This window comes from Hippocampus zosterae, chromosome 1 (assembly GCF_025434085.1).
Source record: "Hippocampus zosterae strain Florida chromosome 1, ASM2543408v3, whole genome shotgun sequence".
NCBI classification, from domain to species: Eukaryota; Metazoa; Chordata; class Actinopteri; order Syngnathiformes; family Syngnathidae; genus Hippocampus; species Hippocampus zosterae.
In genome coordinates this window covers 1,484,866-1,505,209 of record NC_067451.1, presented here as the reverse complement: position 1 = coordinate 1,505,209, position 20,344 = coordinate 1,484,866, and the positions used below count along the sequence as shown (strand labels likewise).

Sequence of the window (20,344 nt, the reverse complement as noted above, 5' to 3'; positions counted from 1 at the left end):
ACTTTAGGGCCATGAACGTCTCGCTGGCTTTGCTGTGTAAAAAGAATGAAATGGGCTCTTCTTGTGCTGAACTTTCTGTGTTATTGCTCATCGTCGTGGCGTCATTACCCGACAATGGTGGCTTTCCGTTTTAGGTTAGGATGTCTGCCTTGCCTCCGCTTTCCCCGCCTACCTGCCCGTGAGGCAGACGCGCTAACCGCGACCCCACGTTGCTGCTGGTGGCAAAAAATAAAAATTTTTAAAAAACGGATCAAATATATCTTCATGTATCTGTAGATAGATTAGATTTGATTCTTGTGGCCTGCACCGCGTCTTGACAACGTTCGGCGGAAATTAGCTTTTGTTGCGGGAGCCTTAGGTGAGATTAGAAGTTACGCTTCGATCTCGTTTTTTTTTTCCCTCGTTTTCAGCTGCGTCCTTTCTAAATGACGCTGCATTCGCTTTGTATTTCTGTTTCACCGACGCGCTCGTTGGTCGGCCGTGTGTTGGGAGCAGATTGGCTCCAAGTACTTTTAGTCAAGAGTGGGTTCATTATTTTGACCCGGCAGATTGGGTTTGGCCCGAAGAGCCGTCGTAGGTCATCCATCCCCTTTTGGGCTACTTTGAAGTTTGCTGATGATGAAGTCAGTTGAATGTCCGATTTTTGGAAATCACCAGGAGCGGACGGATGGTTCGGTGGGCCGGGAAATATCGCTTATGGAATGAGTCTTATTTTGAAGCACGGCTTTGCTGCTATTGAATCTGGTCGCCCATCTTGGGCTGGTTTCAACTCATCCGTTAAAATGTGTTGCGTTACTCCTTGCCAGATGAAAATCTCCACCCGACATGCTCCGTCAAATCTCGCAACCCAATAAATAACCCGGCATAAGGTCGGTCCAATTTGGAGCCGGCGCCGGGCTCGCTATTTCACCCAGTTTGGCTTCCATCGTCCTCGTCTTGACGTCCGGTGTTATGTCCATGGACAATGCGCGCATAGACACCCCCCCCCCCCCCCCCCCGCCCGGTCCCAGCAGAGGGAGATAGAAGGGCTGCCACTCATTTCCACTGGGAACGGTACCAGAACAGATAAATAACAACCCCCATCCCCCCACCCCCCCAAAAAATGGAGAGGAAAAAAAAAAGTGGAAATGTCAAACGGTATTCCAAAAAGCAACAACAACAAAAGTACCAAGCGGCAGTAATTGTTAGTGACTTGAAAGTAAATAATGACCGGATGTCAAAAGAAATCAAAACTGTCAGAGACGCTCTGTGGCTCTCTCTTCCGTCTCGCGCTACCTCTCACTCCTCACGGAGCTGCAGGCGGTACCTGCTGTGCCGGATCTGGAAGAAGAGCCGCTCGGCGGCCGAGCGGCTCGTTCCGGGCAGCCTGTAGTCCTCGCTCTGGCCCGTTCGGCGGAAACCCAGCGACTCGTACAGCTTGTGAGCGGCCATCTTGACCGCCGTGGTGCCCAGGACCACCGCCGCGTAGTCGTTGCGCACGGCGAACTCCAGAACGCGGCGGCCCAGGGCCTTGGCGATGCCTTTGCCGCGGTAGCGGGAATCCACCGACATGCGGCGCAGCTCCACCGCGTTGTCGTCCTCGCGGCCTTGCGCCGCCACGATGCCCACCACGCGGCCTTCCAGCACTGCTACCCAGAAACAGGAGCCTGCAAGGCACAGGTGGCAAAACCTAAAAACATCCGCTCCCAACTGCCGCGCGCACCTTGGCGACCGGGGAACGCTATCATACAGTCAAATGCATAGACCCGGAGATGGCCATTCCTCACTAAACTGCGCTAATGCCGCCGGTTCTTTGCAGAGGATAAAGAAGGGATGCCCTGAGTATTGTTCGATTATCTGCCGATATGTCATTCCGCTGTTTGTGTTGAAATGTCCGATGCTTAAAGTAGCCCCCCTCCGGGAATGTGTCGAGAAAAATTGTTGATTCTGCAGAAAACAATCCCGGTTCTGCAGAGAGCAACTCCGGATTCTGCGGCCTTGAAAGTTGATTTTCAAAAGAAAAAAAGAAAAACGAAACTAAAACATTGTGGTTTTAAAATAATCCACAACAATTGTCCTTGTCCCTCTTGGGCAGATACGTTTGCAGTGTTTATGAAGTGCAAAATTTTGATCCACTCGACCTGTATTTTGTTACCGGACTGAATGGACTTTGCTCATAAATAGTCTTCATTATTACACGATGCAATGACGTGACGTCTCATTTCACCTCCAAAATATTTCAACCTCCTCCCATGTGGCTCCTCGGCGGATACGAGACGACCGCATTTGCTTCCGTCAACATTGCCGCGCGACGTCGTCGTTTGCGTGGTTTTTGTAACGCGAATGTAAACATCAAGAGCTTGAACTCGCCCCCCAAAAAATTGAATTCAAAGGTTGTAACACCGACACATCAACGCGATTTGTTGGCGCGTCGCATTTAGCTCAGCGGACTTGCTTTCCCTTTTTTTTTTTCTTACTGTCTTCTACTCTTCTTCGACCTTTTCCTTTTTTTTCTTGTCTTTCTATTCTTTTTCCTTCCTTCGCCTGCGTCATGTCCCGTATTGGGCAGCAGGTGGCAGACGTTCCATTTCGGCCGCCTGCGCACCTGCTGCCTATTTGTCGGTGATTGCACCCGCTGGATCTCGGCGCTCCGGCGCTCGACTCGTTGCCGGAGTATTGCAATGCCGTGCCGCTGCTGTTGCCCATGTATTTTAGAAAGCGACGTCCCATTGTGAATATACAGTAAATCGTAATTTGCCGAATCAATTCCCTTGCCGTTTTTTTGCAAGCGCTTTTTGTTGTCTCGTTATGTTGTTTCCCGGTTTTCGTTAGTCAAGTCAAGAGTATTTGTGGAGCACTTTCAAACAGCCATCGCTGCATTCAAAGTGCTGTACATGGAGCGATTTAACATGCACAATAAACAGTAAGACAAATCGGTAATAAAGGCAGTAGAAAGCACCAAACAGTAAAATCAAGAACAAATCAAGTCAAGTCAAGTCAAGAGTATTTCTCGAGCACTTTCAAACGGCCATCGCTGCATACAAAGTGCTGTACATGGAGCGATTTAACATGCACAATAAACAGTAAGACGAAATGGTAATAAAGGCGGTAGAAAGCACCAAACAATAAAATCAAGAACAAATCTAAGTTATGCTGAGTCGAACGCCAAAGAGTTTTGTATACATACTCGGTATCCTGCATACAAAGTGCTGTACATGGAGCGATTTAACATCCACAATAAACAGTAAGACGAATCCGTAATAAAGGCGGTAGAAAGCACCAAGCAGTAAAATCAAGAACAAAGTAAACAGCGCTTTCTGTTAGACGGTATCATTTCGGTTTGTAATAAATATTACTTTGTGAAAAGACCCTTTTTTTCGGTGTCTGCTATTTCGGGGATCCACTTATTCTCGCTTTGGATGTGACGCACGAAGCGATTTCCTTTTTTTTTTTTCGTTTCGAGCGAAACGTGACAACCTGCTTTTTTTTCTGTTTCTCTTTTTCTTGAGCCACCCCCTTCCTTTTCCCCCTTTTTTCCCCTTCCTTTTCCACCATTGTTCCTTTTCCTTCCCTCTCCCTCTTTCCCCCCCTCTTACTCCTCCTTTTTTCTTTCCTTCTCGATGTGACCCTTTCCCTCTTTCTTGTCCTTTTTCCTCTCTTTTCCTTTCTTTGTACTTGTTTTGCATTCTTGCCTCTGACTTCCCCTTCCTTCTCTTTTTTTTTTTTTTCACCCATCCCTTGCCTTCCCCCCTCCCTTTGTTGGTTACCCCACCGCCACCCCCCTCCTCTTCCCCCTCCACAGGGAATGATGCTGCAGTATTTGTATGCGTTAACCGAGTGGCTAACGCATCTGTTTGACTGCAGCCAATGCCGGGAACGGGATTCGGGCTCTCCGACGCGCACGCACGCACGCCGGCTGAAGGGTGTCATGACCTCGAAGCTCGCCGCCATCACGTCTTTCAATCAAAGACGGTCGGCGTCGGGCCCGGTCTTGAACACGAGACAAATTCGTCATTGATTGCCGATGCCATTTTCTCCCCTCCCCAGTGTCGACTGTTACAGGACAAACGAAAGGTTCCGGAGCCTTGAAAGGATCCATTATGGCTGCGAGGGCATCCATCCCGAGCGAGGGAAGGAGGAGGGGGGAGAGGATGGAGATGAGACGGGAGAGGGAGGGGCCCGCTGCGAATACTGATGATGGCCGTGCAAGAAATCAACCTGAGGGGAGGAAGACGGCGAGTGACGAAGGTTTTTCCGCGCCGCCTTTTTCCCTCCATTTCCCGCCCATCGCGGCTTCAACGGCTGTTTGCCTGCGCAAAAGAGTTTTCGCCGGGGGGGGGCCGGGGTGGGGGGGGATGCTTGGAATGCAATGATAGGAGCACGGCAAAGCCGGGCTCTCGTTCCTCGACTGGCGAAAGGCAAGTGGAGGAAAAGAAGCAACGAGGGGCGCTCAGAGTAGCATCCCAGTGGTTGCCATGGCGACTGCGCCTGCACGGGGGGGGCTTCTTGATTCTTTTCATTTCCTCTGTTCATTTTTTTCCCTCACTTTTTTCAGCTGCATCCTTTTAAAAATGCTCTTTATTGTTTTGGTGATCTCTTTTTTTTCTTCTCCTTCCCCAATTTGTCCCCGACTGCACTTTGAATCTCGTCTTATTCTTCTTTTTTTTTTCCTTTATGATCTCTTTCTTCATTTTCATCCCCTTTCTGATCTTGATGTCCCTTTTCTCCCCTTCTCGACGTTTTGACGCTTTTGTCTTTTTCTGAACGTCTTTCTGTCTTTGTTTCTTTTTGGACTTCTACCCCAATATTTTCCTGGACGTTCTGTTCCTTTTTTTTTTTTTTTTCCCCGTTTCCTCCTCCCCCCGCACCCCTCCCTCCCGATCTCCCTTTTCTCTGCTAACCTTTTTTCTATTGTTGTCTCATTTCACTTTTTCACTTTCTGACCTCCCTACCCACTTGGATCTTGGTTTCTTGTTTCTTCTTCTTCTTTGCTGCTTGACTTGAAGCTTCTCATTGTCCCATGCATGCTTCTTTTTTTTTTGTTTTGTTTTTTTGCTTTAGATTTGGAATGGCTCTCACACGACGACGCCGTCAGAACGTCCCCAGCGAATTCTGTACAAGCGCCAACGTAATTTGATTCATTTTTCCAACACTTGCTGGACTTTTCTCTCTCACTCAACGCGCTTACACTCGGGACCTTCAAATGAAGCCTTCATTAAACAGAGCGAGCGTGTATTCCGCACGGCCATTAAGGGCCGGAGCTCGTTCGATATTCTATCCGCCTCCTCCGCACTCGTGGGCCGCTCCCGAGCGATATTTGTGGCCGACGTTTGTTCAAAACTGGGGGTCAAGAGCTCCTTCCCCGCTCGCTCGCTCGCTTTACATTGTGCAAAAGCACTCATGCCTGAATACTGAGCTAGGCAGTTCTTCCTTTTCCCCTGGAGGATCAATGGTGATGCTGACCCCCCCCCCCTACCCTAGACCCCACACCACTCCACCTCCTTGAAGGAGTGAGGGCAAGTGGGGGGAAGGAAAAACAAAAATCCTGGGAGGAGGGGTGGCGTATTGGCTACAAACGCCCGTGTCGGTACGGGTTCCCCCGCCTCCTTTATTCGAAACATTTGGTTCCCAAAAGAGCCCCCCCACAAACCCCGTCCCCAAATCTTACCTGCAGGTTTCATGTAATAAGCCTCGATGTCGGCCATGTCCGTGTGCAAGGCGTGGTCCAGGTAACTGTGGATGACTTTCCCGCTGTAGTAGTAGCGCGCGGCCAGAAGCGCCAGCGGCGCGCAGCAGGTCAGCGCCAGCGATTTGGTCACAAAAAAGCACATGACTGCAGAGAAACGGGGGGGGGGGCGACAACACAACCTGTCAGAAGAAACAATCGCACGCAAATCTTCATTCTATCACGAACCCCCGAAGAGTAAAAGTCCACCTCAAATGTTTTGCCGTCTTGAAACCAGCCCCCCCCCTCCTCACCTCATTTTGACACATGGTCTCCCCCATGGGTCATTGTTTGAAAGCACGTGTCCTCTTTAAAGGGGGAAGTCAACCCAAAATTTTCAAAGGCGCCCGACTATACTCTAAATGATGTAAGTTAAGCATCTCGGCGTCAACTTGCCGTCAACTGATGATGACATCACAGTCGCTCATTTGCCGATGACCAATCACGGCTGAGCTTAGTCGCCATGATCCTTTTTTTTTTTTTTTTAGCTTTTAAAGGTAAACATTCACTTCAAATGTTGAACAGTCGAATGCAGGAGTGTTGAAATGATGACCCGGGGCCCATTTGCGTCCAATTTCTAGCCCCCTCTCGGTATCTGCTAAAATTCACAATTGACACCGCCCGTGTCGTTGGACCGCCTGCTGCGGGCGGTAAACGGACGAAGAGAAGAAATTCATTCTCATCTCTGACTCCACCAACAAAAACGTCTGTAATAGAGTAACAAAAAGTCTTTTCATCATGCCCCAGCGAAAGGAAATAATCTCGCTAGAGTAGCAAAGCGCGTGAACGGCCACCGCTTGCGCCACTCGGTGCTTCCGGTCAAAAGGTCGATTGGGTGCAATCTCGTTTTCGTTTGGAATGTGGAGCCGAAGTGCTTCGGGAAAATCCTTCACTTGTTTGCTTCGTCGCTGAGCTATTTTTCTTGACCTTGGCAGAAAAAAAAAGTTTGGCCACCCCCCGATCGACTGCAAACCGAGCTCTGTTTTTCCCCCGCTTTTGACACATGGTGTCACCCAGGGGTGCTTAAGTCCCGGTCCTGGAGAGCCCCCTATCCAGCCTGTTTTGGATGTTGTCTCCCTCCACACAGTGGAGTCCCCCCCCCCCCCCCCCAGGTGACACCATGGCTCAACCGCTCCCTTTTTAATTAAAGTAAACCTTGAATGATGAACAGCCTAACACACACCCTTTCTCGACACAAGGTCCAACCCATGCGTTAATTTAGCGTAGGCCATCCGCCGATCCCATTTTTTTGGAGCTCGAGACTTCTTTTGGCTGAACTTCCACTTCCAGTGTCTCCCTTTTTTTTTAACCCGCTTTTGACTCAAGGTCCCAGCATGAGTCACTCTTAATTACGCTATCCATCAATCCACACTTGTATTTTCTATGCTGATGAAATACCGGGTACATGGCAGAATTGGAAAACAACCTCAATCACCCCCGCCCCCCCTGTCTCCTGCCACGTGATAACGCAGGAATCCATTTTTCTGAAGCTGTCTCTGTGTAAGATGGCTTTGAAACTGAGGAAGCCATGTTGGAGCAAGTGTGTAGTTTTGATGCTCGGAGCCCCGAGGGAAGACGAGCAAGTGAATTCCAAACCTTTTGGAAGAAAGGGGGAGTGGAATGACTTTTTTTGGGGGGGGGGGGGGCAGATTGGTTCATTCATTCCAGGCGAAGCCTGTGTCGTCGCCTCGACTGCTTGCCTGGCCGCCGGTTACCGCGCATGCGCAGTGCGGCCGCCCATGCCTTTTGTTGCCGGCAGCGCAACAAATTTCGACTCGGTGCGTCAAACACCTGTAGAATCGTTCGGCTTCGAATAGAGCGCGCACGTGAAAGAAAAAAGCCAACGATACTGCATGGGTGGGGGAGGGGGGGGCTTGACATACCTGTGAGAAGCGCGTACCAAAACTGCGCTCGGGGTTGCTGGGCGAGCCCCCGAAACGCCGTGTTGGGGATCCTCTCCATGATGCCCTCGTAAAAGATGCGCCGCACCTCCTCCTGGTCGCCGCGCTCGAACTCGCGGATGAACACCGCGTCCCGCCTCGCTTCCTTGGCCTCGCCGGTCGCGGACGCGGACGAGGCGGCGCTCCACATCATCGGCTCCTTTTTGCTCCCGGGTATAGCATCGTGTTCGTCCGCCACTATTTTAGTCTCGCAAACCATTTTGAGAGACGAACAATGCATGCAAGTGGCCGCCGAGTACACCCCCCCACACCCCTCTCCTCCCAGCCCCCAACGCGTACGTGCGCAGCCTTTCCTTCCAAAATGAATCGAAAAGCAAAAAAAAAAAAAAAAAGAAAAGGAAAGACGATGGATGGGAAGAAGACGAAGGAGGAGGAGCGAGGGGGGGAGCGGGGGGGTTCCGCTGCAACCCTGAGCAATTCTGGCGACCAAGACTCGCCGCTTTGCCACCAGCTGTATTTATAGGCGGGGCAGGGCGTGTGGATGGAGCTCCGCTCGTCGCCGCCATTGGTGGAAGCCGTGAGATGCTGATGGAGGAGGAGAGACACGCGGGTCCCCTCTCGCTCTCGGGTCGCATCCGTACCACAGCCCATGTGTGCGGATTGGGGTCGATAGGGGGGGGGGGCGCTACTGCAAAATCTACAACGATGCGTCAAATGGAACTTTGGCTTTTGAACCGTTCAAACACATTTTCAGACACACACACATGTACATAGTTCAAATATAAACACACACACACACATCTCTCACACACAGGAGGAGCTTTGATGGCCTGAGGTGAATTCCCGGTTGCGCATCCTCTACCGTCAAATCACTGGTGCACTGCAGTGAATCCACACTCCTACGCCTCTGCACCCCAAAAAGCCGCAGGTACGTAACAGTGACGCCCCCTCCCCTATTCACACACGCACGCACGCACGCACACTATGACCTCTCTCACCATTATCAAGCGGAGTCAATTCCACGCACATTGCAACGCAAAACGACTTTCCCCAACCGGAGTTGCAGCCCTGCATGCTTCTTACCAGTGCTGCCCCCTCGTGGTCAAAGTGCTTGGACGGGACTGGTCAGCGGCTGTTGTAATGGCACACAGACTAAAAAGCATCCACGCCGTGGGCATTTTTTTATTTATATCAATTTTTTATTCAGACTTGCCTACTCGCCTTAAATCTTTCTTTCTTTCTTTATTATTTTATCTGTGTTTTACTATTGGTCTTGGCTGTACAATGTCCTTGAGTGTTATGAAAGGCGCTTACAAATGTGATATATTATTATTATTATTATTAATTTGAATTCGAACCGCAACCCCAAATGCAACCTTTCCCCACGTGGTTTTCTCACAACCAGGAATGTGACCTTTGACTCATCTTGCAGCACCCCTAACCCCCCTCCCCCCCCCCCCCCCCCTCCCGTGTGACTCTGCTGGCTCTCTCTTCTGACATTGTGGTATGTTGTGGTCCTTCTGTTTGAACAGATGTTCAAAACGGTTGCCGTGCTTATTGTGCCTTTTGCCATCATGCACTCACAGAGAAACGAAATGTTGTCCGATTTTTTTTCAATCTACAGGTACGGACGGCATTTATACCTGGAAATACTGTTCATGCATCATCTTCGGGTCTGTGCCAGAGGATGGTGGCAAAGCACTGATTTTTGTAAAAATGGAGCTCCTACTCACTTCAACATAATTGCTTGGCACCAACATGGTGCCAAAGTACCATTTGTTACGTAATTTGGGCCCTATTTCACTTTTAAGTACAATATATTTGTATTTAATCTTTCAGAGCTGGTTGTGCCTATACAATTTTATTATAATTTTACACGCAATACACTTTAATGGAATCATTGAGTGCGTTTTTTTGTTGTCCATCCATCCATTTTCCGAACCGCTTGATCCTCACTTGGGTCGCGGGGGGTGCTGGAGCCTATCCTAGCAGTCTTCGGGCAGTAGGCGGGGGACACCCTGAAACAGTTGCCAGCCAATCGCAGGGCACAGAGAGAGACGTACAACCATCCACACCCACACTCACACCTAGGGACAATTTAGAGTGTTCAATCAGCCTGCCATGCATGTTTTTGGAATGTGGGAGGAAACCGGAGCACCCGGAGAAAACCCACGCAGACCCGGGGAGAACATGCAAACTCCACACAGGGAGGCCGGAGCTGGAATCGAACCCGGTGACTCTGCACTGTGAAGCCGACGTAATTTTCCTATATTTTAGCACACTGTTAATTTGCTAAAAACGTGCTTTGTAGTCCTAGATACTCCTGGGTGTGTGGGCGATCAAAACCCCCGACCCCACCCCGTGATGCAATCGGGCTCAAATAGACCCATGTGAAACTCCTTCAATTTCACATCTTTAAAAAAAGATGTTGTTAGTATTTGTGCTAATTCGGACATATACGCGATGTTTATTGGGATTTGTTTGTTTTGGATGATTGCACAGTCCCCGGGTCAAATTGACGCAAGGAACATTGATGCTCTTCATGGGAATCGGACGCAAACGGAGAAGTTCGAGGGTGGGCCGAACATCACAATCGGAGGTACGAGTGCAACGTTATTGCCCTCAGGGCACTGCGGGTGGCGCTTGAGTTTTCACTTAATTCCTGTATTGATCCAGGATTTGCCCTGAGAAGATCTCGCAACCGTCCGGGATGGAGATTGGCGCATCGCTGCGACACTGCCGCCTCCTTGCCTTGTCCAGCAGCGCCTTTTAGCGGTGGACTTGAGGTATTGCAATTTGACTTGAGCGTTCGCAATGGGAAAACTGAGCGGGTTTTCACGAACCTACACGAAAACGTTCGTCGTAGTTGCAGTGAATGTCCGAAAGAAAAACATTTTGTGGCTATAGATGGAACTAAATGCGATGAAAAGTAGGAAGTAAGTTACATTAGGAATGGTTGACGAGATATCCTTCCACCAATCTCGCTAACCTATGCTAGCGCGGTAAAGTTAACTGCAGTAAATACTTAAATGAAATAACACCTCTTGGCCACGAATAGGCTATAAAACGATCAAATAAAAGACAGTAAGAACACAGTTTTATTTGGCCACACAGAAACATCGCAAGCACGAAATATTCACGTTTTCACGATTTGTACACCGACCTACAGGTACATAGAACAGTGACAGTAACACACACTTGTCATATTTGCCTCCTTTCCAAAATCTAATTACCGCCTGCTTATGTTTACAGTACGTTGTGGGTCGACAGTAGTGGCATATCACTTCTTCTATCACCATAAAATCTAGACATACACTCTACGTTTACAAAAAGGTGCTGTGAATTCATGCTACAGTGCTGTGCTAAGGGAAGCCCTACGTGTGGCTTCTCTCTCAAGTTTTCTTGCGCAAAACAAACAAACATGTCATTCAATTCCATGTTTTGTGTTTAAAAAAAAAAACATTTCCAAGCACACTGGTCTACGGACATGAGAAGAGCATAAGCTAAAGTGTCCTCTGTGTTGGGAGTCAAAAATCGCTGTACAGGAGTACTTTGGAAGAGTCGTCCGTGTTGCGAGGTTTCAACGCAGCGAGCTGGGCATGCAGTCGCAAAGAGACCTCCTCTCCGCCCTCAGCACCAGCGTCTCCGTCTGCGCCACAAAAACACCGCACACTTACAGAGCAAATCCATAGCAGCGAGTTGTTTGGAGAATGTTAAAAAAAAAAAAACAAGCAAACGCTAGCTAGCTAGAGCTGTTAATAACCTGCTATGTCATGTGATCAGTTAGTACAACAGTGGTTGTACTGTATATAAACTGTTGTCGGGCTACAGCTATCGAATATATTCAAAAGCAGGTATTCTACCGAATAGGGATAAAGTGTAATTGATTTGTTGTTATTAAACAACAGTATCAATTCAGTATGGGCACGTGCCTTTTCAATTTTTGCCCCAGCTGGGGTCAGCATTCTTGCATTCTACACATTACTGTGGAAGGGTGTGTACTTTTCAAAGGTGGGACCAGGCCAGGTGAATCAATACGTCTAGTTCACCACTCTGCCCAAAGTACTTTTGTCACCTCTGCCCACCAGTACTCCATCTTAAAACTACAGACACCGTTAAGACAAAATACAGAAGATTTTTTTAGGCGATGAATCAAAATGGTCCTCTGTACCCTGGCGTCTAGGTTGAAAGCGGTCTTTTTTAGGTCCTGCAGGGCCCTCTGCATGAACTCAAACGCATGGCAGTCGACGCACGGGCGACCTGGAAAAAATGAGACAGCTTTGCGTTATTATTCCTATCTTTAGCTCATCCTGAATATTCACAGACGAACGCTCTGCCATATATTCCTAGGGGATACTTTACGACGTTGCGTGAGACCCTTGGAGCTTATCAACGCTCTAGAAGTGTTTCTCATACAAGCATTGACTGAAATGATAACTGTACTACACTAGCACAGGTTAGTGACAGACGACATGGCTCATCATAAAATTTAGTAATTTACGTCACCGCAAAGCAAAGCAAATGCAGGTCCGCTCAATCACTCCGTACCATCTTTTTTTTTCCATGACAGAAAATCACTTGCCATTCAAATATTTTTTAACCCTAATGACATATGTATGAAGGGCCTAGCCTTCACACAATCAATAAGACGTACAGTATATTAATGATATATACGACGACGCGATCCGACTTACGCTATCTAACAAAAAAAAATCGTGTTAATGTCTCCGTCGTACACCGAGAACTCCCTCCCCTGTAGATGATTCATCGGAACGGTGTCCCCATTGAGACTGAAATAAGAGCACGTACTTTCCGCGGGGATGACCGTCCCGGTCTCCCGGTCCACATCCGCAGCACTACCGCGGCACAGGACGAGCTGGGCCGCCAGCAGGAGCATCGCTGCCTGCATCATACCACCGGATGGCATCATCCAACACCTAGGCGCGTGGCTCTCGGTTATTATTCGCACGGAGATAACATTGCGTGGTATTCCGTTTACCTACCCCGAATCTGTCCACGGTATGTTATTCGGAACACCAGGTCACCGCGAGATGCCCGTGGAGATGTTTTTTTTTTAAATGTAGAGATTGCGCATGCGCACGGCTCGCCATGTTCTTTGAGGGCAAAACCGCACGACCACCCGCCAAATAAAAATTGAAAGTAAACGCCGTCGATACAGAAACGAAAAACACTCCTGATACGGGCCAAACGGGTTTCCAACATCATCGACCCAGCAATTGATTTTTTTTTTAATAGCCAATTTAGTCCATACATCTATCATGGAAAGCTTTCTGAAATGGTTGCGCCAGATGATGGACACATCGCATATTTTCAACTTGAATCAAAGATGCGAACAATTCACCATTGGAACTAGATAGTTACACACACCTCACACTACACACTGTAAGTGAAAAACTTTGTTGGGAAAAAAAATAGTCCTTTTTTTCCTGGTCATACTACATGACGTTCATATATGACTACTGTACTACCTACCAGTTGCTGGAAATGTATTTCAAAATAAAAGCCATTTCTCAACGGTCGCACCAAATGATATTTCATCAAATGAGCATCATCGGACAAATTTTGCATGAATATGATGATAAAAGTAAAAAACAGTAACACTTTGGAATTTTATACAGGAAAGCAAAACCCAATTGAAAATTTGCCAGGTAGGGTAGAAAATAAATCGGTACGCTAATTTCAAAGATGTTTTCTATTCAAAAATCATGCTTGTATGGTCGTACTGCATGATGTTTTGGCACTTTGTAAAACCAAGTTGAATATATATAAAAGTAATGTTTTATTTGAAGGTTCAAACATCCTGCTGCATCGAGAGAAGTTATATGTAGTAATTTAAACAATGTCGCAAGTTGTTTAAAGTGATGAATGAATGATGTCACAAGGCTTTGTTAGCGATGACATGTGAGTTGAGTAAAGAGGATTAAAGAGCTAATCATCTGGATAAATTCTGTATCTTGCATAGTACAAACAGAAATCAGAGAAGACGGAGGAGGACATTACTGAAATGATGCGTGCTAAAGTGAAGAAGCCAGGTGATGCCACTGGTATCTGATATCTATTATTTATTGTGTCTTTGTTATGTCCACTAATAGACTGTGATGTTAGCTAGAAATACCCATTTCTGTATGATGAGCATTGCATTAGGTTAATGATATGTAAATAAGGTTGAATATTTATATGCTGTCTTCCATTGTCAGATGTAAACTAGCTGACTTTCGTCTGTTGAACGTATTTTTCTTTCAATACATATTGTGCAAATGTTTAATTGTCTTTGTTGTAGGGTTCAGACTCAAGTTAAACTTCAACTTTTAGCTGTGTGTCTTGTGGATTTGACTTTTTTTCTTACATCGTACCCGTTTGTTTTTTTGGGGCATGTTAAATAAAGTTTGTTCTATTTCCTACGTATTGCGCTTGCGCACGACTTGTTATGTTGAAAAAGACCGCACCTCAGTTAATCATCTATACTTTTTATTTTTGCGGTGTGGAATGGATTTGATTAAATAAAGATAAGGTCCCCATGACGTTGGGTCATAATAACTACGTGAATTCGTTTTGAAATACTTTAATGTGGTTCAATGGCCTTCACACAGACGTGGGCGGGGTCCTGACTGCCGTTTTCTTAGTAGTCCATTAAAATGCCCGAACTCAATCGCTTCTTTTTCCAAGATGGCGTCAATGAAGGACAGCGACACTGGCCTGTGGCTTCACAACAAACTGGGCTCTACGGACGAGCTGTGGACACCACCGAGCATCGCGTCGCTCCTTACTGTGTCGGTCATCGACAACATACGCCTGTGTTTCTCAAGCTTGTCGCCGCCCGTCAAGCTCAAATTGCTTCTCGGGATGCTGCATCTCCCCCGACGGACCGTGGACGAGGTGGGCGCCCGACAACAACATTTTGTGCCGTTTGCTTTCACTTACCCTCGGTCGGGTTGTCTTATACCCTCGGTCGGGTTGTCTTAAAATAAGAACACGCTGCTTGACTTTGGCTCCCTTCTTCCGAACGCGTTGTCGGTGTGGTATATTAGGCACCGCACCACACCAGTCGGCTACTTTAGCATTAGCACGCTAGTGACGAGTGATAACGAGATGTATTAAACCGAAAGCCCGGCGCGTTTCCCCATTTACTGAGCTGGTCCACCTTGCAAGATTAACGTTGACATGACCCAATCCACCAGTTGTTTGTATTCATCGCCGAACGTCCGATGTCTCGTTCAGACGTTGTGACCGACTGGCGAAAAGATACAACCGAGGGGGCGGTACCGTCCTTCTACCGTCGTTTCCCAACCTTTATTGAACCGAGTCGCACATTTCCATTTTCTAAATTCTCACGCCAAGCTACCAAGCAGAAATGTGACAAAAACGTGTGTAAAATCGAATACAGTATTGGGAAGTATCTTCGACTTTTTATCCTGACGTGCTGTACTTGAAAGCTGATCTGTACTTTTTTCTCCTGTTTCAAAATAGGTTCATCATATTTCGTATACAAAATACTTTTTTTGTGCCAAATACGTTCGTGTGATATTGTCAATAGAAACCGTGGTCGAAAGAATTCAAATAAGAGTACGGTCGGCGACATTTGATCCTTTCTCAACATACTCCTCGAACCTATCATTTCACTTGCGACTCGTTGGAGACCCCCCCCCCCCCCATCCCTCTCCGGCTCTATTGGAAATATCTCCCAACAAGCTCGTACAGTAGCAGTTTGGGCACTTTTTTTTCACCAAAATATTTCACATCATTCCATGCCATTCCATAGAATAATTGAATATCGTTCCACACCATTCCCTCCTTTTTCGATCAAGCATTCCAGCATTCATTTTCTAGTTCACGCTGGAGTCTTAACTACCACATGAACACATGCCACACCACTCAGCCCCGTTTCTTAAAGCTACAAACGGGGTAATTGACGAACCTTCTATTTGAAAAAAGCTGCTGCACGCTGAAAAGTTGTTGTGATTGCCAGATGAAGGAGGCCCTCTCCGAGATAATCCAGTTGGCCACGGTGGACTCTGAGCCGTGGGTGCTGATGGTCGCAGACATTCTCAAGTCCTTCCCGGAGACGGGCTCCCTCAATCTGGATTTGGAGGAGCAGAATCCAAACGTGCAGGACATCCTCGGCGAGCTCAGGGAGAAAGGTCAGCCGTTTGAATTCGGCGTTTTGGTGCCAGAGGCGATTTTTATTTCTTGATGCATTTTTAAATACGGTTGACTCTCTCTGCCTGGGCATGCCCGCATAGTTGGGGAGTGCGAGGCGTCCGCCATGCTTCCTTTGGAGTGCCAGTACCTAAACAAGAGCGCGTTGACCACACTGGTGGGACCTCTCACGCCCCCCGTTAAACATTTCCAGCTGAAGAGGAAGCCCAAGAGTGCCACGCTGAGAGCCGAGCTGTTGCAGAAATGTGAGGCCTTTTTTCTTTTTGCTCGCCCAAGCGCCGTGGCACCTAAACGGATTGGTTTTGTGCTCTAGCCACCGAGACCGCACAGCAGCTGAAGAAGACCGCCGGAGTGCCTTTTCATGCCAAAGGGAGAGGTTTAGTCAAAAAGATCGACACCACCAGTAAGTGGCACGCTCGACGACACTGCTCATCAAAAGTTGCCCACCGTTGGGCTTTGGGATGCTGCGGGTCAAACGCCCGTTGCCAATTTGGTTGCTCACTTCCTGTTGGCAAGTTGCGCAAAAAACCTAGCCCGCTTCCCTCTCTGTGACACGTCGAATCTCCAGCCATGGCCGCAACTTGGCGAAGTTCTTATCTTTTTTTTTTTTTCATTTTAGCCCCCCTCAAGGGGATTCCCAAGGCGCCGTTTCGCAGCCCCACAGCTCCAAGCATGTTCAGCCCCCCGAGCAACCGAACGCCCATTGCCCCGGCGCGCACACCTCTGCGCAAAGAACGCGGCGTCAAGGTACGGCGTCGGCGCGCGCGAGCGATTCGATCGAGTTGATAATGTCAGGACGAGTTCCGTGGTTGAAAACGTCGTCTCATCAACCGGCAAGAGTGACAAGCTGGGGATTCCGTGCTGCTTTTTCCTTCTTGTGCAGTTGCTGGATATCAAAGAGCTGAACATGGTCGGGGCCGGAAGAGAGGCCAAGAGGCGAAGAAAGACTCTGGGTAACCCACAGCATTTCGCCAGCTCGCACCCTACCGTCGAACCACGTGGACTTTGCCGGAAAGCGTTGCGAGACTTGAATCTGTTGCCGTCATGTATTTTTTTTTTGTAGACACGGAGGCGGATGAGAAAGCAGCCAAAGAAGAAGCGGTGGTGGAGAACACCACACCGGACTATGCCGCAGGCCTCGTCTCTGCACAGGTGCTTCAATCGAGACGATGGTGTCGTTTGTCCTTTTCAGTACACACCAGAAAGATGTACAAACATGTACCTTGCGTCGCTTGGGGATTTACTTTACAATACATGCCGATTTATATCGCGCTTTCACAACAGCGGCAGCTGTAACAAAGCGCTTAACAAAACAGTTAGCATAAAGTCAAATAGTAAACACAACACATAACGTAAAACACGGACAGTCGTGCAGTTCTAACCACTTTTTGCACTTTTGCGCACGGACTCCACCGTACTGCTGAACCTGTTTGAAAACTAAGCACCGTGGCTCGCCCGCAGGCATATCCGCTGCTCTTTGATCTTTGAAAAAAGCTCGGCCAAAGCCTGGGAATTCTTCTGACGGCTGACATCATCCGTATTTTGGTTGATTCTTTTGAAATTCAAATGTTTTTTTTCAAAGAAGACACGTTAAAGAGTCACTTAAGAGCCCAGCAGTGCCATTAAAGCCTTAAAAAAAAAAGAACCCAAAAAAAGGGGGGGGGATCTTTGATCAAACAATGAACTAATTCACTACTATTGACGAGACTTACTGGGTTGGCAGTGAATGAGTTTAAAATAGTTTTGAACCCCAAATCGACCTCAAAAACGGTCAATTAATGGCCCGGCAATGGCGCGTTTTGTGCAGCAGATCAAGCCGCACCACGTGCGCGCCGACTCCCATTTCGAATGTGCCAAGTTAATTCGGCACTTTAACGTAAGCGGCTGATGACGTGCCCAGCATAATCATTCCTCTGCCTCCGCGACAGAAACTCGGGGCGCTGAACGAAAACCCGCTCCCGTCCACCAGCTACCTGCCGGCCACGCCCAGCATGGTTCCCTCCTCCTCCTACATTCCCAGCTCCGAGGCCCAGCCAGGTGAGCGCTCGCTTTTTCACGAGAGCCCAGGCGGGGGCGCCGTATTCATCGTGCGTTCTCGTCTCCTTCAAAAGCAAACGCCGGCTGGGACACGCTGCAGTCGGCTCGCCAACCGGAGGAGTCGGCGACGGCGGGCGCGGGCGCCCCCGCCGCCTCGCTCCCGGGCCAGTACAAGCAGAGGACGCCCATGTACAACGCCAGCACGGCGGCGAACCCGGCCACGCCCGCGTCGCCCAGCACGCCGGCTTCCACTCCGGCCAGCAACGGGCCGGCGGCGGCCGCCACCGCCGGCCAGCCCGAGACGCCCGCTCAGCCCCCCGGCACGCCTCAGACCCCGACGCCCGCCCCTGCGCCCACGCCGCCGCAACCTCAACCCAAAAAGAATCTCTCGCTGACGGTACGGGCTCGCCCTCCGCGTTGCCCGCTTCGCTCTCCCCCCGGTAGCTGGAACCAAAACCTATATTTGCTTGTCCGCGCTTTTCAGAGGGACCAGATGTATGCTGCTCAGGAGATGTTCAAGACGGCCAACAAGGTCACCAGACCTGAGAAGGCCCTCATCTTGGGCTTCATGGCAGGATCCAGAGGTAACGCGTGCACGCTCGCCCCGGCAAATGTCAATTTGCGTGGCCAATGAACAACACGAGGAGATGGGCACAAATTTTACCCCCACGCGCCTTCTTGACAGTCACCGCGACTTGTCTCGGTTATCGGGAGTGTTTTGCGTGACGTTCATGACCACCCGGCGATCGCCGTGAGATCGGAAGTGGTCTCTGTTGTTTTTCAGAATAAGAGCACAAGACGGGAAGAGAAGTCACTGTTGTTCTTGATCATTTGTAACTTGTACGATTTAAACTCGATTTTATAACTCTTTTACTTTTACTGCGGAAAACGAGGCTCAACATTCATCTTCCGAGCCGCTTGATCCTCACTAGGGTCGCGGGGGGTGCTGGAGCCTATCCCAGCTGTCTTCAGGCGGTAGACGGGGGGACACCCTGAATCGGTTGCCAGCCAATCGCAGGGCACACATAGACGAACAACCATCCACGCTCACACTCACACCTAGGGACAATTTAGAGTGTTCAATCAGCCTGCCACGCATATTTTTGGAATGTGGGAGGAAACCGGAGCACCCGGAGAAAACCCACGCAGGCCCGGGGAGAACATGCAAACTCCACACAGGGAGGCCGGAGCTGGAATCGAACCTGGCACCTCTGCACTGTGAAGCCCACGTGCTAACCACTGGACTACCGGGCCGCCCGGAGGCTCAACATGGTTTGCGATATTACGGAGCAAACTAGTCAGTGAATCATCACGGATTTGCTTGTGCGTTTTCCGCTCTGTCAATTTTGAAAGACCGTCGTGTTTGTCAGTGGGTGGAATTCATCGTTCATCAACCAACCAATTTAAATTAAAAAAAAAAATTTTTTTTCTTCCCCTCAGAGAACCCGTGCCCGGAGCAGGGCGACATCATCCAGATCAAGCTGAGCGAGCACACGGAAGTGTTGCCCAAGGCGGACGGCACGGGCAGCACCACCATGCTGGTGGACACGGTCTTCGAAATGAACTACTCCACGGGTCAGTGGACCCGGCTGAAAAAGTACAAGCCCATCACCAACACCTCGTGAGGAGGCGCAACAGGTGGACTCCACTCGCTCTCACCACCCCATTCGCTCGCGTTCACACGTTGCCACTCGGGCCCAAACGAGCCGGCGGCAGGAGAGAAGGTCCTTCCTCCCGCGCACGCACGCACGAAGGATATCTTTGCATTCAGCCCCCCCCCCCCCCCCCCACCTCATTTAGTCCTGGCAGCTGTGTGACACACCGAGCCGTTCACCATTTAGTTTTTTCTCCCGCCCACCCCCCACACACACACCCCCTGACGCAAGGAAAGAAAATAAAATGACTGCAGACTGTTCAGACTTTTTTTTTCATGTCATTTTATTTGTAGCCCAAAAGCACGGCAGTTGATTTGCACTCACACAACCGACGTTGTAAAATGGATTCCCAAGGCTGTGATGTTGTGCCGCCGCGCAGCCAATTTCAATATCTTTAAACGATGAACGTGCAATAAGTCATACGACAAATAATGCCCGCGCGTGCACGCACAGCGAGTTACATTGAAATTCGATGGTTTCAGGAAGTACTACCGGTGCCGTGTTTTTGTGTCAAATGAAGTCGCCGCCTGCGTACGTTTGGCAATCATCTTGGACGAGGAACATTCGGCATTGCTCCACTTTTAAGTCCCACCTCCCACCAATCGGCACAAATGTCCTTAAAAGATTCGAAATCATTGAATCGGCCCAAGTGTTTTGATTCGAGCAAATGAGCACGCTCTCGGAGCACTTTCGCAAATAGTGAAAAAATGAACCCCCCCCCTTAACAAAAATGTAAGACTGCACATATAAAAGGTAGCTATGATTACCAAGCACTTGATTTTCTCATTTTACATTCCCCTTAAAAACAAATGGCATCTGTTAATTTCACCCGCAGAGGATCAACATGCACACGCAGCAAACTCTCCCTA

The 20,344-nt window shown here is 48.9% G+C and overlaps 3 protein-coding genes and 1 long non-coding RNA gene across 5 annotated transcripts; 2 read left to right on the top strand and 2 right to left on the bottom strand.

Moving 5' to 3' along the window:
- Positions 1-1,083: 1,083 nt before the first annotated feature.
- nat8l (N-acetyltransferase 8-like) lies at positions 1,084-8,207 on the bottom strand. Its single transcript, XM_052071930.1, has 3 exons — positions 7,588-8,207; positions 5,648-5,812; positions 1,084-1,646 (listed from the first exon to the last, which is right to left on the bottom strand). Exons 1-3 carry the CDS (start codon positions 7,883-7,885, stop codon positions 1,279-1,281), a joined length of 831 nt encoding a protein of 276 aa, XP_051927890.1. The 5' UTR covers positions 7,886-8,207; the 3' UTR covers positions 1,084-1,278.
- Positions 8,208-10,185: 1,978 nt separating this feature from the next.
- LOC127604733 (uncharacterized) lies at positions 10,186-12,499 on the top strand. The gene is made up of 3 exons (XR_007963398.1): positions 10,186-10,204; positions 10,282-10,391; positions 12,365-12,499. It is a non-coding gene; the product is annotated as an uncharacterized LOC127604733 (long non-coding RNA).
- Positions 10,683-12,871, bottom strand: c1h4orf48 (chromosome 1 C4orf48 homolog). The gene is made up of 4 exons (XM_052071960.1): positions 12,609-12,871; positions 12,415-12,542; positions 11,777-11,865; positions 10,683-11,254 (listed from the first exon to the last, which is right to left on the bottom strand). Exons 2-4 carry the CDS (start codon positions 12,533-12,535, stop codon positions 11,186-11,188), a joined length of 279 nt encoding a protein of 92 aa, XP_051927920.1. The 5' UTR covers positions 12,536-12,542; positions 12,609-12,871; the 3' UTR covers positions 10,683-11,185.
- Positions 12,872-13,639: 768 nt separating this feature from the next.
- Positions 13,640-20,192, top strand: nelfa (negative elongation factor complex member A). 2 transcript variants are annotated; one of them, XM_052071888.1, is made up of 12 exons: positions 13,640-13,658; positions 14,293-14,502; positions 15,593-15,764; positions 15,867-16,028; positions 16,097-16,186; positions 16,403-16,530; positions 16,667-16,736; positions 16,847-16,935; positions 17,712-17,820; positions 17,895-18,217; positions 18,305-18,404; positions 19,261-20,192. In XM_052071888.1, exons 2-12 carry the CDS (start codon positions 14,293-14,295, stop codon positions 19,443-19,445), a joined length of 1,638 nt encoding a protein of 545 aa, XP_051927848.1. In that variant the 5' UTR covers positions 13,640-13,658; the 3' UTR covers positions 19,446-20,192. The 2 variants fall into 2 exon arrangements, with proteins under 2 accessions (XP_051927848.1, XP_051927843.1); XM_052071883.1 differs by having other exon boundaries at positions 13,650-13,670.
- Positions 20,193-20,344: the final 152 nt, after the last annotated feature.